Genomic DNA, 13,168 nt, shown 5'->3' with positions numbered 1-13,168 from the left:
TAATGCAGGTCTATGGTCACCACCTCAAAGAGCATGCACAGGGAAGGCCAAATTAAACATGATTTAACGACTCGTAAATGTAAGTACACATTGATGGCCTAAGACACGAAACAAGCAGTTTGTGGGAGAAAACGAACAGTATTGTAACCACAGCCACGTCCAAGTGACCGCCGGAAGTGTTGCAAAAAAAAATCAACGTTGTCTGTTAATATATCGAAATCGTCTTCCATTGCGATTTCCTGTTTATATAAATATGTTTAGATCTTCACAGTGAAAGATAACGCTTCCGAAATCTCTGTGTAAACAATGAGTGACGTACACGCGCGAGAGATCACTTCCAACACTTGCGCAGCCGCAGACCAAAGCGACCTCGCCCTCAGACACAAGTGGTAAAAACGATATAAATACTGTTAATTTTCTCACACAAACCACTTGTTTCGTGTTTAGGCCATCAATGTGTACTTACATTCACGAGTCATTAAATCATGTTTAATTTGGACTTCTCTGAGCATGCTCTTTGAGGTGGTGACCATAGACCTGCATTATATGACTGACAGACAAGAACAGTTTAACCTAAAAAATATCAAAATTGTAACTACTGCGGAAACACAGACACTTACATCTTGGATGCCCTTGGGGTTAAGCTAAAACATACCAAAAATTAATTTCAAAGTGAACTATCCCTTTAAAAGAAAGCGATAGAGATTCATGCAGAATAGAGACACTGTCATTCACATACCAGTGAGACTGCAGAATTCACAAGGCTATTTAACAGATTTTACCATGTCTACATCCATTTCATGATTCAGCACATTAAATGTGAATAGAATCTGCTGATTTGTCATCACGAATGTAAGATATTGGAGCAGGTTTTGCATAAAGGTTCAGTCGTAATCTCACCTGTAAATATTCTGTTGACGGTTAGTGGTCTGTCTCCGTTTATGGAGCCTTTTCCTCCCTCAAGACTGAATCCAACTCCACCCGCGTTCTTCTCCAGCTCGATTGTTACAGCTTCACCTCCATCGTCCCCTAAGAGACATTTTAGATCATAGAATGAATGTACACATATTTTTGCATTATGTTAGTCTTTATCTATTTGGATTAATCTTCTAAATGAGTAGCAAATATTAACATGGAACATTTAGATGCATCATGAAACCCACTGAAATGTGATTTGTTTATCATTATTAGTCCGTTTTTACACCAACTGTTAATGTACACAAAAAAAGGAGAATGAAGGCCCACCAGGCGGCACAAAAAATTAAGAAGCATTTGAAAAAAATGTTTTTCCATTCAAGTCATCTAAAATACAAAAAAAAAAAAAAACTACCAAAGTTGTGCAAGAACATCTGTTGGTTAAATATGGACAGAATTAGTACATATATGAAACATGAATTAATTTCCTTAAGTAAAATAAAAAGCCCTATTTGAACTGGTCTATTTTTTTTTTTTTTTTACACATCATGTAGCTTTTGTAACCTATTTCTGTTTCCCTTTATGCTGTATTAAAGGGATAGTTCACCCAAAAATGCATAATTTTCTCACCCTCAAGTTGTTCCAAACCTGTTTGAGTTTCTTCAGCTGAACCCAAAGGAAGATATTTTAAAGAATGTGAGTAACCAAACACTTGATGGACCCCATTGACTTCCATAGTATTTTTTTTCCATACACAATCAACTGTTTGGATACTTGCATTATTCAAACTATCTTCCTTTGAACAACTGGTTTGGAACAACTCGAGGGTAAGTAAATGATGACAGAGTTTTCATTTTTGGCTGAACTATCTCTTTCAGTGTTGACAAAAGTGTTATTGCCATCGCTGTGCTGACGTCAGTAATGTTGGCCCACCTGTGACGCTGCTTTCTGCCCCGCTGCTGCTAGACTCATTAGCGTTAGCGCTTCCCTTTCCTTCTGCTTCTTTGTTCTTGGACACCACCACCACAGCCTGCTTCATGGTGCGGGCTTGCCTGAGTATCGCCGTGGCATCGCTGTGCGTGACATTTTTTAGCGTTTGACCATTAATGGACAACACCTCATCTCCTCTTTCAATGGTGCCCTCCTGAGCTGCCAAGCCACTGGGAAACACTCTGTGAACCTGAAGGTACATATACAGTGAATACAATTATTATTTAAAATACTTTAAAATATTATTTTTCTAGCTTTAACTGAATTCGTTTTGCATTTACAGCTAAAGTGGAACCACTGGAAGCTTGGAACTGTATCCTATGGAAGCGAAGCAGAATACAAAGAATAGGTAATTGCGACCAATCTTTAAAAAAAATAATAATAATCTCACATTGCTGACTATTGTCTCATAAATGTGAGATATAAACTAGCAATTGCGAATTATAAAGTCACAATTCTGACTTAACTCTCAATTGAAAGTTTATATCTCACAACTCTTGAGAATTTTCTCAGAATTGCGATAAAAAGTCACAATTACCTTTTTTGTTTTTTATTTTGTAGTAGAAACAAGCTACCATAGTATCCTATAAGATTACACCATTCATAAGTTTGGAAAATATGTTTTCATGTTACCAATAAGATTTTTTTCATGTTTTGAAAGAAGTTTCCTAGGTTCGTTGAGCCTGCATTTTCTTGTATAAATACAGTTTTGAAAATTTGATGCAAAGCTGAATTTTCAGTGTCACATGATCCTTCAGAAATCATTTAAAAGTAAAAGTATTAATTTATTTAAAAAAAAAATGTTTTGAATGGTATGAAACTTAATGTTCCTCTACTATGTTGCTTTTTATAAAAGTGTCTTCTACACGTGTAAATGTAATGTACCTGTAGTGTATTTCTTAAAGAAATAGTTCAAATGTGTCATCATTTACTCATCCTTGTGTCATTTTGAGCTTGTGTTTTTTTTTTCTTTTGCTTCTACATGTACAAGAATGTCCAAGACGCATGATAGCTTTGTGTAAGGAACCGACCCAAATAAGTCTCTTCTGGCAAAGATAGCAAATTTCGTGTGTAAAAATATATGAAAAACATGACATTTGAAAGCCATGCCAGGAGGGATGATTATTATCAATGATGTCAACCCTGCCACAAATGTGCCATTTTTAATTGAGCAGAAGCATGAATTAGATTTGAAGCTTTGACATTCTGCCTAAGGTCTTTTTTTGTGTTTCAGAGTCTGAATGACTAGCCTCACTACAACGTCAGCCTTTATACTTCCACTCTATTTCAGTTCACTTTCAACATGGCATCATGACTTTTGCGTAAACATACACGCCACTTTCAAGTCAAGTGGCGTGTTATCTATATGCATTTTGAGCTATCCACGTGTATGTCTACGCCGTTAAAAATGCCCGAATGATTCCGTGTGTATGTACACGCCGTTAAATGTCCGAGCGAAACGAAGCAAAATGTAGATCTACATCTGGGGAGCGAAAATTTTTTTCCTAGGATGGTATGGGGTCAGACTCATAAATGGTATTAACGCCAGTGACGGACGGTTAGGTTTAGGCAGTGGTGGAATGTAACGAAGTACAAATACTTCGTTACTTTACTTAAGTACATTTTTCACGTATCTTTACTTTACTTAAGTAAAATAAATAGTTCATACTTTTTACTTTTACTTCGTTACATTTTGCAGCAATTATTATACTTTCTACTCCACTACATTTCTACAACTTCTGTTACATTTTCATTACATTTTCTGATCAGTTTTTCCCTGCCAAAACGTAATCTGACCGTCCGTTCGTTGCACGTTTGTCTCACCAGTGACGTTTGGTTGCCATAGATACAGTATATCAACCCGGTCACACTAAATGCGTCTCACACGCAGTGTGTTTATTGTGCAACTCATACGCGAAAATTTGTTTTTACGTGCATAAGAAACACACCGTGTGTAATATATGTTTGGTTTGGTTAGGATTATGGCAAGCCAAGAGGTTCAGAATTACACCATAAATGAATCGCGTTTACTGCCAAACATATTAACATATAGTTAGGATAAGCATGATATTGCCTAATTGCAAGCTTGTTTCAGAAATGGTGACATTTTTTTCCATCATTATTGAACATCATTATAGGAGTAGGCTATTAGGTTGAATGAGTTAGAATTAAATGTTTTATTAATCATTAGAAAATAGACATTGAGATAATAAATTGTTATGCAAGTACTTTTACTTTTAATACTTAAAGTACATTTAAAATAAAGTACTTTTTACTTAAGTATGGTTGTCATTGTGTTACTTCTACTTTTACTAAAGTAAATATTTATCTGGGTATTTGTACTTTTACTTAAGTACTGAGATTCAGTACTTCCTCCACCACTGGGTTTAGGGACGGGTTGGGGTAGGATATTTATACAGTAATGTAACGTTAAGTCAATAAACAAGCTGAAAATGGAAATACGAATTGGCGTGTCATACATTCGCCGTTTCATGAGATCAGTCTGTCACTTCTGTACTCAGTCTGAGATATCGACATGTCTCTCAGTTTTCCTCCGGCCTGAAAACAGCCGGCCAATCAACGAACAGAGGGTGGGCTGAAAGCCGTGACGTAGACGCTATGAAAAATGGCCGCGGATAAGGAGACACGTTATACAATTTGCTCTGTTGTGGAGAATATTCCCGCCATTTCCAAACTGAAGTCCGAACAAGAAAAGTGTTTGGTAGACATTTTCAATGGAGGTGATGTTGTGGCCCTACTCCCGACAGGTTTTGGTAAAAGTTTAATTTATCAAATATTACTGATTGTCAGCGAGAAACTGGGCAGGCCAAAGGCTGGCAAGGTGATAGTTGTGATTGTGTCCGCCTTGGTTGCACTCATGGAGGATCAGGTTGAGAAAGCAGCAAAACTCGGTCAGTCATGTTCACTTCGGTATTTCGCTCGATGGTTTCGTTTTTGATGCGGCTGAACTGCCGAATAACACACGCCATAACCAAACGTTTTGTGATTGGCTTACGGGCAACCAATGATTTTATACTTCAGACAAGCCACACCGTGAGAAAGAAAACACTTATCAATTATGCCATGCCAGACTCTGTATACAAAGCAAAGTGAAGCAGAGTTTGGTATTACCAGGCTACTGAACGACAGGAGTGTGTGGAAATGATGACAACATTCAATAGGCTGTGTTTCTTGTTGAAAGGTGAAGTAAATGAGCTGCGGTGTGTGTGGTTTATGGAGATTTGGAGCCGTCACTCACTGTAGTTGCTTTGTTCTCCAGATCAATACCTCCAGCAATGCTGAAACCCAAGCCAGCTCCTTCTTCTTTATGTAGAATCACAACCTGGATGCCTTCCAGTTGCTAATGGACATCAAGAAATCCAAATCAGCCTTTTTTATAGAGTGTTTTGTGGTTTAAAAACCCTTTGTACCTGTAGCTGTATAGTAAGCTGAGTTTTAGTACTCAAATGCATTTAGGATAGCAGTTTTTCTAGAACATGCCAGAGAACAATCTGCATTTAAAAACATGGGTTTATCGCTTTGTAAAGAACAGCTGCCTCATTGATGGTTTCCAGGTGGGCTGGATCATGTTCCCACTCTATTACATCATGCAGTTTTGAGAGAAAGAGATTAAGATATAGCCTTCCCTTGTATGTTCCTAATATTGAATAGCACAAAATAATCTCATGAATAGTTATTTTGTCAAGCATCTGGTCTACATAGGATACAAATCTATCTTAGCAGCCATATGAATCATAAGTGTCTTCAAATACAAAGCCTTAAAGGCATACCTACTGAATTTGTCTTGGGATTTGAGCCAAATATCCCAGAGCTGCATCCAAATTAGTGTATTGATGTCAGCCTCATTGCTGTTCTTCATCAATGAGGAGATGACTCTCTCATGGCTTTATGGATCAGATATGATACACACTTTAATCTCTACGGAAGTATCAGGTAATGCAGGTATTCATGTTCACCTACTGTTTTATAAAACTGTGTATTCAAACGTACTACTCCTTTTACATACTGCTTTTTGCATACTGTATTGTAGGGAAATATATGCAAATCTGAACAGGGCACAATCTTGTTTTACCTCTCATACTATTTGATCATTAAAGGTTAATTTTAACAGTCCTGCTGTGTGACACTATTTAGGTGGATCTAACATTTGATTTGTTTCCATTGGTGTTTTGAGCTTATTTACTTAAGACAAATTACATCAAGCAACTAGCCTGGGAAAACCCAGACAACTTCCGGCAAATTTAGATTTGCTCTGAAAGTTAGTCTGGCGAAGAGCTCATTCAAGCCCATTTCCAATCCGTCGAAATCGCGGCACCAATCAGAAACGTTGGAGCGGGGTTTACACGATGATGACAGCACTGGGATTTTGAAGCAGATTTTATAGCCTACATTACAAAGATGGATGCCGCCGTCGAACATCACTCGTTCGAATCAGCTATCTAGTCTGTTTTACGCGATTTGAACGTTTCCTTTTTGTTAAAAACCGAGCAAAGAACAACACTCGGAGATGTTTCTTCGGCGGCCGCCGCTCTGCATACGTCATCTCCTTCATCGCTCTGATTGGTTTTAGGTCTACCCGCGACGTCCGTTGGTGACGCCTGAGTTACAACTAGGGTTGGGTATCGAGAATCGAGTATCGATTGGAACCGAGACTAACTTTTCGTTTTTCCCGGAATCGTTCAAAAGTTAAAATTTCGATTCCTAGTTTCGATATTCACAGTCCGCCGAGCGGAAGAAGAAACCGCTGAACAACACCAACAAAGAAGCGTCTACCGGAAGTGTTGGCATAACCACGCGAGTCGAACATGAGTACCTTACGTCGGCGATCCAAAGTGTGGCTTCGCTTTTCTAAAAATAACGAAATCTCGGCAAAATGCAAAATTTGTGACAAAAGGAGTATTTTTACAGAAGGAGTATTTCCTTCAGAAAGGATTATTTCCTTCTGAAAGGCCATTGGTTAGCAAGGTTAGCTAAACTTTTTTGACCCTGCCTCTTAAAAGAATCGAGAATCGTTAGGAACCGGAATCGAACCAAGGAATCGGAATCAGAATCGTTCAAATTCAAACGATACCCAACCCTAGTTACAACTGAGAATGGTCTGGTTTTAACCAGGCTATCAAGGGATATGCTAATAGTTAGCTTTAAGCTAAAACATTTTTTTCTAATAATATTTGTTTCAAATTGTATTAAAACTGTTGTGCATGCTGTTTTGATCATATAATATCAGTTAAGACACTGGAATACTTTACAAAATAATAATCTGCCACACCACAGGACAATTTAAAACAAGCGTTTTTGATTCAAGGCATTGGGTAAGTAATCCAGTCCTGAAGACTAATACAGCCAATCACTCATCCTAAACAGCTTTTAGGGTTGTTCTCTTATTTCTACAGCCAACGGAAAAAACCTGGCATGCTTTCAAGAAATTTCTGCAAAATATCAACACTTCCTCCTCTTCTGCATTTCACTCCTACAGCTCTAAAGCACATTATGTCTTAGGCATGTGAAGGTTTTGAGCGCATATCACTTTACACATTAGACACATTAGTTTAACTAATTGATCAAGGAAACGGTCATAAATGTCATAAACAGTGCAGCAAAATGCACCCCAGAGAAACACTGCAACACTGCCATGGTCAGGAAGTCACACTCTTGACTACTTGCTAGCAAGTGAGCTTTAGATAGCAAAACAGAAGAAAGCTCACTAAACTTTAAAAGCACTTTTAACATGCTGTTTCTTTTTAGAGAACTGATTGTTAATCTGTCACACCTCATACATATTCAGGTTTGCATAGCAGGATATGAAACTAATCTATGCCAGGCAATAGCCGACAGCATGTACTTTGTTGTATTGGTCCAATGATTATTAAACCAGAGCTAAACCCACCCTTAGCGTGTCTTCATCCAGATCCTTGACTTCCTGAATCATCCGCTGAATCTCCTGTTGAGGAAGGGCCGAGAGCATCGATTGGGCACAGAGGGCTGAGGCTGAAGTGAGCGGTCGTTCGGGTTTCCGTTCCTCCTCGCACTCCTCCCCTCTTTCGATGGTGCGCTCTCTCAGTTCAGCCAAGCTGTAGACCAGATATAAATGAGCTTGTTTGAAAGTGATTTAGAACAGGGGAAGCCAACCTAGCGCCTGCTCCTGAAGGACTGCCATCCTACAGAGTTTAGCTCCAACCATAATCAAACACAACTGAGCCAGCTAATAATGGTGTTCAGGATTACTTGTGTTTTGAAACTGAAGTCTGTAGAAAGGTATACCTCATGGAGTAGGGTTGGCTCAAACTCAATTTGGGACATGGCTGAGACTATGTCGGTTCAATATGACATGACTTTTGCGTAAACATACACGCCACTTTCAAGTCAAGCATTTTGAGCTATGTCTACGCCATTAATGTCCGAGTGATTCCGTGTGTATGTACACGCTGTTAAATGTCAGAGCGAAACGAAGCAAAATGTAGATATACATCTGGGGAGCGATCTTTTTTTCCTAGGATGGTAGGGGAAGACTCATAAATGCTATTAACCCCAATGTCAGTGACGGTTAGGTTTAGGGACGGGGTTGGGGTAGGTCATATATTTATATCTACAGTAATAACGTTAAGTCAACTGCGTTCATAAACACACTGAAAAGCGATAATGCGTGTTGATAGAACGGCAAAAATGGAAATACGAATTGGCGTGTCATACATACGCCATTTCATGAGATCAGTCTGGGGTGCTTTTCCCGAAAGCATCGTTAGCCAACTATGGTCGCAAGTTGGTCGCAATTTCCATTGAACTCTATTGGAAAACGACGGAACTTGCGACCATAGTTGGCTAACGATGCTTTCGGGAAACGCACCCCTGGTCAGTTCCAGAGTTACAACCAGCGTCAGTTGCGCTTCATAATACTCTCCTGTGGCCTCATGGGATAGTAAAGTATCCATCATATGCAAAATTCAAAATATTGCTGGAAGTAGTAGGTCACCCAGGTACTTTTGGCCTATGTTTTATTATAACTGAAAATTTGGACACTACCCCGGCTGCTTTAGAATAGCTCAGTTTGGTGTGTTTAATTATAGCTGAAGCTAAACTCTGCCAGACAGAGGCCTTCCAAGAGCAGGATTGGACTACCCTGGTCTACTACCTTAAACTTCTTCAAACTAGACTAATTTTAGGTTTCACTTGCAAATGTTGCGGTCAATTAGCTATTATCTCACCACATTTATCTTTAAACTACTTTAGGTCAAACATGCATGACGGGAACGTTTTTTTTTTCTTTCTTACAGTGATAAGAACTAGTGTGAGAGTTTACAAGACATTAGCATGAAAGGGTTTGTTGTTTGTGACTAACTCAACTGAGCCGCATTTCCTCTTCTCGTTTCATTTAAAACAGACTCCCGAATCATTCAAAACTCTGCAATGCCTTTATCGTAGAGCCAGTTCTCAACTTGAAAGAAGTTGACATTGTTGGCTTCAGTCCCAGCAAGTGATCTTATTCCTTACCATCAGCCAACAAAACACTGCATCGAGTATAATTGTACCCCAAACGCTTTCATCTTCTGAATGCATTTGTCCTACATTGTTTTTAGAGATACAGTAATATGTTTGGATAAGTTACATACCTAACAGAGAAACCCCTCTCACTGTTTTCTAGTGCTGGTGAAGGTGAGGGATTTTCGGTAGAAGAGTCTTCTTCTATTGGGTTATGAAGAGGGGATCCAGGTGGGGCGCTCCAAGGGTTCCCAATTCGAATGCAAGGGGACTGCGGCAGGGATTGCATGGATCGCATCAGAGCATTGGACACCTGGTTGCTGAAGGACAAGATTATCCCCAGACTCTCCCCTTCCAATCCGCTTGAGGTGGGGCTATCTGAAGAGGGACTGAGGGGTAGACTTCGGGTCCTCAAGCTCACCGTATGAGTTCCAGCACCTTCTGTTTTTTCTCCAAGACCCTCTTTGGAGCTGCTAGATCTTCTTGGTACGTGGCTTGACGGGGGCAAATCCTCTTCAGAAGGTTGGGGTTCTTGCTCATTCTCAGCAGCAGGTGGAAGCTCTTTTGAGTCCAGCACGGGTTCCTCAATAGGGATTGGCTTACAGGGCTCTGAATCATGAAAAGTTGATTGTTTTTCTTCCTCTGCAGGATGGGGCGCTGAAATGATATCTGAACTGAGGGAAGCTGTTTGCTCTTCTTCCTCTGGCAGTTGGGTGGTGGCTGAAATTGTTGGTGTCGACTGGCAGTTATCATTATTGTGCAAGTTGCTTGTGTTAATTTTGGTTCTCTCTGCATTGCTGTAGTCTGCAGATGAGTTTTTAGCCATTGGAGGAAGAGATGCTGTTGGGGCCAGTCGCCTGTTCGGCTTTTCGGCTCCTTCGGCACTTGAGAAAGTCTCAAACGAGCTGATCTTCTGCCTGATTGACAAATTGCCTCCTGATGAAGCAGCCCTCCGACTAATCCCAAAGGTCCTGCCAGTATCGTGGCTGCTGTTATCTGGGTGCTTCAAAGCCTCTGTTATCGGTTTCCCAGATTTAATACTCTTCATGCTTTGACGTACTCTTGCAGACTTTGGAGCCACCGGGGGCCCTTTTTTACCATTGGGAGGTTGTTCATATTTGGAGTCTGAGGTGATGTTTGTGGTTTCAGAGGCAGTGTTGTTAACTTCAGCATCTCCATTATGGTCACCCATGTTTTTGGAGCAGAATGACTGGTTCTCTGGACTTTCGGTCAGCTTTACCCAAGGGTCAAGTGGTTGATCTGTACTGACCTCCAAACGAGCCTGACGTCTCAGACTGACCCGCTTACTCGGACTACACACTTGAGATGGGGACTCTGAACCTGTAACATAATAGTTTTCACATTTATTTCCCTTTCCTTAGCTGCAGAACAGAGAAGTTCAAAGTGAGAACTAACTCACGTGCAGCCACACATCCAATAGTTGTCACAATATTTGTTCTATTTTCATTTAAAAACAGAACAGCTGTAATATAAATGTCAAAAAAATGCTACTTTGTTTTATAAAAATATTGTTATTAGGATAGTAAAATGTACCATTACTATTACAGCTGAATTAGGTAATGAAAAGTCTCAGCATACGTTTCTTGAATATCAGATATCAGAATAATACAAAGTAAAAGTCTCTTATGAAAGTTTTGCAACCTACATGACATATCGCTATTTTTTTAGAAGGTGTATTTCTGATTAACGTACCTTTGTGATGTCTGTCCCCTCTGTGTGTTGAGTCACTTTTAGGCTCGGAGATACAGGCAGATGCTTTAGTTCTGACTTCTGCGTGTTCAACCACTTCCTGTCACAAAAACAGGAAATGACTGGCTGAGTTTAAATCTTTTAAAAAAAAAAAATTTGAAAAGGTGTAGAAATGCATTCAGTATCATTTCGTCATGCATCACTGTTGCAAACAGAAACACAGGCATGTACACAGTACACACACAAGAGCCATGCCCCATGCAAAACGCTCAAGCATTACGATTCCTGTAACAAAAAGATGCACTTTTGTGCGATAAACTTTTAGTATGAATCGCACACAAATTCATTTTCAAACTGTCATCAAACACTGACATGAACACGTCCAAAAAGAGGTAGCATGACTTTCTACGTACATTTTTAAACAGAAGCCTTGAGATCTTTCTCAAAGCCCTGTATAGACTGCAGAAAAACTAGATGCATGTGGAGAGACAATAAAAGACTGTGAGGCAATAAAATACTTTAAATATTGAGTCACTGTAAAATATATAGGTCTATTTAAGGTAGAATTTATTTATTTGTGAAGGAAATATTGATATAAAGGACATATATTTATAAAATTGTTGCAAGTGCATGTTATAGATGCTGTTAACATTAAACTATTTTATTTTAATGATCCACTGGTGTGACAAATGATGATGTGTAATATTTAGTGTAGTTTAAATATTTAGAATAAAAATACCAGCTGAATACTGCTTTTTTACATGGCTAAACCCCTGTTTTGGTACAATTTTATTTGTAGAATAAATTAAACTAAATTGTGCTAAAATAATGCATTTCTACACTGGCATTGATATCGGAAAATCTAACACTGTTGACCGGATGCACCTTTAAGAGTTTTAAAATGTCTTATTTACTTCCTGTTGCGGTCCTGATAAACATAGTCGGTTATGTCTTAAGTGAGCGTAAACAGTTGAGAAAGTAAGTTTCAGTATTAGTATATATTAGATCCGTTCATTTGGTCTTAAAGTGACAGCAGCCTAATATTCCTGCTGCTGTCTGTATTTTAATGTTAACCATAGGATAAAGAAAAAATAACTTAATGCTCTTGACTGAATAACTTTTGTAACTTTATTAAGGATTAATTAATTAGGGATGTTTAATTTATACAGTGGAGACCATACAGTTATTTTACATTTGCTTACTTTATCAAATTTCTGTACCTGAAAACTTCTGTCGGACCTACCTAAACAACCTAAAAGCACTGTTTAATTGAATTGTCGCAATCTTGTATTTTTTATGTAGCTTTTGCTTGTAATATGATTATTTGTTCTTAATTTATTACTGACTGATTACTTGTCTTTAACAATGTTTTAAATTTTATTTTAGTTAGTACCTTTAGCGGTGGTATATTGGAATAGAGAATTGTGTATTTTCACTGGCATCTAAAATGTTGGTGTCATTACTGCCTGTTTTTGCAAAAACAATTTAATGGCCGGTAAAAATTGTTCATGACCGGTACACTTCCTTAAATCACTGGCCATTGGCAGGTGTGGGGGAAAGAATATCTAATTAGATACTATCAATGCTTTGGTTAATTTTGACACATTTCTGTTTTTCACAGATCATGAAGAGACTTGGCAGACTATAAGAAAAAATGTAATGGTATTTTTCCCTTTAAGACCCGTAACATTACAGCTATTCATATGCACAATGATGGTGCAAGATTTTCATATGCAACACTTGTGAAGAATTTGACAATAAGGCAAGTGTTGAAGTCAAGCCAATCATGTGTTGACTTACAATACTCAACTACCATTTATGGGCAATGCAACAATCTCACTGTGAAAAACGCCTATACTTGTGAATAGTCTCTTTGGCAGAGAGCAAAAAAAGCAACAGTACAAATATAATCCAAAGCGTACATGTAGATAAATCCTGTATTTAATTCATTTATTAGAAATAACATCACTGACATGATATTAAATGATGTGAAACCCTACACAAGGAAGAGAAAACAAAGAAATAAACATTTTAATTGACCAAAAACGTTTTTGCT

General features: G+C 38.6%; 1 protein-coding gene across 2 annotated transcripts in view; it reads right to left on the bottom strand.

The window, feature by feature from the left end:
• il16 (interleukin 16) overlaps nt 1-13,168 on the bottom strand; it is a 40,311-nt gene that overhangs the window by 2,270 nt on the left and 24,873 nt on the right. The window contains exons 16-22 of one of the 2 annotated variants that reach the window (XM_089129710.1): nt 11,526-11,582; nt 11,116-11,212; nt 9,534-10,743; nt 7,814-7,997; nt 5,165-5,266; nt 1,849-2,095; nt 901-1,029 (exon numbers count right to left, since the gene is read on the bottom strand). In XM_089129710.1, coding sequence (XP_088985836.1) covers nt 901-1,029; nt 1,849-2,095; nt 5,165-5,266; nt 7,814-7,997; nt 9,534-10,743; nt 11,116-11,212; nt 11,526-11,582 — 2,026 coding nt within the window. The remainder of the gene's footprint in view (nt 1-900; nt 1,030-1,848; nt 2,096-5,164; nt 5,267-7,813; nt 7,998-9,533; nt 10,744-11,115; nt 11,213-11,525; nt 11,583-13,168) is intronic. The other variant, XM_039659005.2, reaches the window with a different exon arrangement.

The sequence above is a fragment of the Pimephales promelas genome, chromosome 1 (genome assembly GCF_988280905.1).
Source record: "Pimephales promelas chromosome 1, fPimPro1.hap1.1, whole genome shotgun sequence".
Classification (NCBI taxonomy): Eukaryota; Metazoa; Chordata; class Actinopteri; order Cypriniformes; family Leuciscidae; genus Pimephales; species Pimephales promelas.
This window is presented reverse-complemented; position numbering and strand designations above follow the sequence as displayed.